The 5,000-nt window shown below is 35.0% G+C and overlaps 1 protein-coding gene across 3 annotated transcripts in view; it reads left to right on the plus strand.

The window, feature by feature from the left end:
- The first annotated feature begins 1,720 nt into the window (after positions 1 to 1,720).
- LOC113821213 (vesicle-fusing ATPase 1) overlaps positions 1,721 to 5,000 on the plus strand; it is a 20,197-nt gene continuing 16,917 nt past the window's right edge. Inside the window, exon 1 of one of the 3 annotated variants that reach the window (XM_070118183.1) lies at positions 1,721 to 2,135. In XM_070118183.1, the coding sequence (XP_069974284.1) occupies positions 2,088 to 2,135 (48 nt within the window). In that variant the 5' untranslated portion in view covers positions 1,721 to 2,087. Of the gene's footprint in view, positions 2,136 to 2,388; positions 2,503 to 5,000 lie in introns of those variants that run through there. The other 2 variants (XM_070118184.1, XM_027373689.2) reach the window with 2 other exon arrangements.

Consider the following 5,000-nt stretch of genomic DNA (forward strand, 5'->3'; position numbering starts at 1 on the left):
ATATTGCTACCCCCTCCATTTCCATCTGCCTTATCTTTTCTCCAAATATAATAGTCTTTAAGCCCTAATGTTACATCGTCTATGGATGGATCCAGTTTGATTACATTGATGCATATTACATCTGGTTTATTCATATCAAATGTTGTCTCTAGTTCAAGCAATTTCGAAGATAAACCATCAATATGTGTATACAGTATTTCTATATAATCTTTCGGTATTAATTTTGGTTGCAGGGTTAATGACTGTGTCTCTACATTTTGGTTCCGATAGTATATTTGCTTTGCTTGGAGCCCTCTCACCCTCCAAATAAACAAGTTTTTTTCCTCTTCAGTCCTTTGTTCATTTTTGCTTTTTACTTCTTCCAATTTCTTTTGTAGTGCTACTCTGTCATCTTTAGTCATATTTTATCTTATCCAGATTTTTATATTCCTCATAGGTGGCCAGAACTTTGGCTTCCTTTATTATATCAGTTACCATTTGCTTATTCAAGAATGTTACTTTTAGAGGCCGTGTGTGTGTGTGTGTGTGTGTGTGTGTGTGTGTGTGTGTGTGTGTGTGTGTGTGTGTGTGTGTGTGTGTGTGTGTGTGTGTGTGTGTGTACATATAGTTTATTTTTATATATATATATATATATATATATATATATATATATATATATATACACCCATATCATATGAACGATGCGTATATATATATATATATATATATATATATATATATATATATATATATATATATATGTGTGTGTGTGTGTGTGTGTGTGTGTGTGTGTGTGTGTGTGTGTGTGTGTGTGTGTGTGTGTTTGTGTGTTTGTGTTTAAACGGTGAAACAACTACGACAGTTTTCATTATTATTATGATTATCATTATTCATTATTATTATTCAAATTTTTGTTATCATCATTATCAGTATTGTGTGTGACTGTGTGTGTGTGTGTGTATGTGTGTATGTGTGCGTGTGCATGTATTGCCAGTAAAATATGTTTCATTAATGCAGAAAACATCAGCAGATAATTAACTTTTATGAAACGACTGATTACCTAGAATTAACACATGTAATTTAAAGATTTGGCAAGATCGCACGCCAATAGCAAAAACTGTTACTGGGCGCCTCTGACACGCCGAAACTGTGTTCGTTGTTTTCACTAAGTTCTTCCAGCAACATATTCTGATAAAAAAGCGATATTCTTTGTGCATTTTACGTACTCACTGTTTCCTTCGCCTAAGAATTCTACGTGCTTTGGGTCCGTATGTATGACTATAAAGACTTTCCTTAAAACGTGTATGTGTGAACAAGGGATATAGTAGTGAATCAGCCTTCAGTCGAAAATCGAGAATATTTTTTTATATAGAGTGGCTCCATCTGAGATCAAGGCAATCCATTCTGAGGAAATACAATAACGGCTCTATAAGGCTTTTGTATGTTTCAGATGATATATCTTACAGTTTCAACAGTTTAACAACAGAAAAAAATGACTAAAGTATATACATTTGACGGGTTATTACTAATGCTAAAACGCAAATGATAAATCTTTCAATATTCAGCAACCGAGGCAATGCTCACCATTTAATTCATTCTTTAGGTCAAGTAGAATATTCACTTCCAGTTATTAGTAACAGTCGTAACGTCCTCAGATGGACGTATTTGCTTTGCGTCCGTCGCTCCCCGTAAAGACCCATAGACTACCGGGCGGAGTTCGTGACGTCATCTATACGCCCGTAGTATCAATGACGTCATAACTACGTGTACAGATTGGGCCGCAGTGAAAACAGAACATTGCATCAGTGTCCGGTCTCCTGCAGAAATAAATAAAAATTTCTCTGTCATTAGAATTGTCTCACGCGAACTGCATATTTCTAAGATAAACATTTTGCAGGTGATACACGCAAAATTCACAATGACACATTTTTAAAACTTCACTGACGTGGAACACTGTGACTGGAAAACCTTCACGTCAAGTGTTGCATATATCAATGAAGTTTCCTCGGATATTCTTAGAATTTTAAACAGCAGTTAATGGTAATTTGGGGAATTTTGTATGTGAAGTGTTTATCAAGTTTAATAATCTTGTATAGCCAGTTTGGAAAATGAATTCGATGCCACATTTAGGGTCTGCAGCGATGGCATTGACGGCTGTAAGTGTTTGTTATGTTTATTGTATTTAGCTTACGATAATATGTCATGGTTTTGTGTGCATTTGTTTCCAGTAATTTAAACTAAATTAAAGAAGTTTTTGTTATTAACTTGGTAAAAGTGGGGAATTTCACTTGTGGCCTTCACGCCTCGCGCTCTGGCAAAGACAAGCAAACCTTCGAAGTAAATTCAGAAAGTTAAGAGCTTTTAAAAACTCTAAGCATTTTATCATTGAGTAATTCACCAATTTAATCTCTGTCTTGCCACAGTATGTGTATTATTTGTGGGCCTTTTCTGGAGCACAGAGGCTGGGCCATCTGCGCCGCTGAGACACTTGTGTTGGATGCTTTGGGCGGGGGGGCAGTCGAGGTAAGACTGGTTTTTATGACTTATGATGAATAGATAAAAAAAAAATACATGCAAATACTTACAGTTACACCAAGCAAATGCTATTGTGTCTAATAATTACATAGGCAAATCTCAACAATTTAAGTTGCTGTGAATGGGCAGCGCAATGGAGGGTTGAAGGGGCTCCATCCCCGATTATCCCCCGGCAAACGAAGTCTTCACCTCAGCATGCCTGGCAAGATAGATCTGAAACTCAGGAATTTAGGGTATTATTGGAAAAAGGCCTCACGAAAGTATCAATGAAAACTAACCTTACAGCCTTGAGGATATTTAGTTAATGATCATTTTTCATTAAATAAACTTGTCTCGCAAATGAATAATAACGAGGTTATTTAATTATCTACATAGATAAAGATGATATTAAAAGCTATTAGAAGCTATAAAATCAAATTTTCAAATTAGTCTCGCCATGGCTTTCGCGTGTGTAGGGTGTCGTATAAAACCATACCAACTTATAAAAAATGAATTTGAAGCCGATGAGGCTAACTATTACATGAACACAGATTTTAACCTGAAGTGCCCTGCGACCGGCCGTCGCAACTCCGCTCGAGGCCGAGTCTGTCAGATGGTCACTCTTGCCATGAATACGTGGAGGATTCTTTGTTTTCCTGGGCAGGGGTTGGGGACGGCAGCCCCCCATGGAGGGGTTGCAGGGAGCACAGCCCCCTGCATTAAACAATGTAGTGACTTAATCGGTACTGTGATTACAGCAATGGAAAATTTGGTCAGTATTCCCTCACAGCGATCATGTGAATCTCACATCCTCTTAATATTATTTTTATTTATTTTGATAATTAAATAACTTTGTTATTATTCATTTGCAAGACACGTTTATTTAATAAAAAGTGATCGTTAATTAAATATCTTCAGGGCTGTATGGTTAGTTTTTATTGATTCTTTGGTGAAGCCTTTTTCCAAATTTACCGAATTTAGACAGCAAGAGGCACTTTCTGTGTTCTTTTTCCTTTATTTGTGGTTTAATGTTACAGGGCCTCAGGGGATGGTAGTAAGTAATTATGTTAATCCTATTATGATATTAGAGTATATGTTTCATATGATTGTCACAGTTATAACTTGGTTATATATTTGTTATTATTGATATTTACATATATTATTATTGACACGTATAGATGTTATCTATATATTAAGGCAAGATCAAGTATGAATTTTAAGGGTAGCCTATTCAGCATAAAACACGTATATAAGACCAAGCGAGAAGCCAGTCGCTCTTGCGCTCACTCAGTTATGACCTCACGGATCTATGCCAGTGTAAATACTGAACTATAGCATTATTATATTATTAAAGTGGTGGAAAATAAGCGTGTTTTGTCATCAATTCCACCAGGAATATTTGATATATTCTTGAACTAGAACGAAGTCTAAAGAATATACAGTAAGAAAGTATCACTAACGTGATCAAAGTACTATTGAGAAGTAACTGCTCCACCTTAGTTAACTAAGTAATTAAGAATTGTAAGAAAATAATGGAGTGGTGACAATAACTGTCAACTTTTTAACCTCTATAATATCATTTCCAGTTTGCCCTAGCTTAGTGCGTCCTTCCTATAAAGGTTAACCAACGTTGTTATTTTCTCATTTGGGATGGAAGAACATTGAAGATTATATAAGTTTCTTAGATTCCTTCACACTTTTGTTTCCAAGCATTATTTACCCTGTAAGTGGTGGCTAGTTGAAACTTGATCTAAAAGTATGCTTATATTTATATAAATATTTATTTTGTTACAGATCTGTTTCACTATTCACTATTATGTGTACTGGAGAAGAAACACTAAAAAAAGAAGAAGAAAAAAAGAATATACAAATTTCAATCAATATTTATAATATCAATTTGCACATTTATTAGAATAATGAAAATCTGTAAGTCATGACTGAAGTGCTCCCCTTGAATTTTTTGCTGCTGACAGCATTGATCACTATATCACAAAGCATCTATATAAGAACATATTTGCCTCTGGGCTTGGGTTTACTAGCAGGGTTCTGGCAGAGACTCTGGCAGCCTGTGAGTTGGAGTCCTGTATTATAATTCCTAAAAATGTCTATGTACTGTTGATTGATATGCACTATATAATGTGTATGTTGACTATAATGTGCCTCCAGCAAGTCTTGAAAATGTTGTATGACATAGATGAAATATTTGTCAGTATTAAACAAGAAACTAATAGAATATGTTTTTTTCATATTCAATAAGTGCTATACAGGATAAATGCATTTATAGGCTTGTGTACCTATAGATCAACTATTTTTAGCCTAATACACATTATGAAATATAGATAAATTCATCTGTTGATGATATGGCAAGGAATCTAACTAATGTTCTAAGTGCAAAAACTAAGAAATCATTGCAGAATATCACCTTGAATCTGACTTATGTAAGTTTACGTGGTTTAAGGAGCTAGAAGCCACTTGATCATGTCCATGGGATCTGCATATGAGTGGTC

This window comes from Penaeus vannamei, chromosome 41 (assembly GCF_042767895.1).
Source record: "Penaeus vannamei isolate JL-2024 chromosome 41, ASM4276789v1, whole genome shotgun sequence".
Taxonomy (NCBI): domain Eukaryota; kingdom Metazoa; phylum Arthropoda; class Malacostraca; order Decapoda; family Penaeidae; genus Penaeus; species Penaeus vannamei.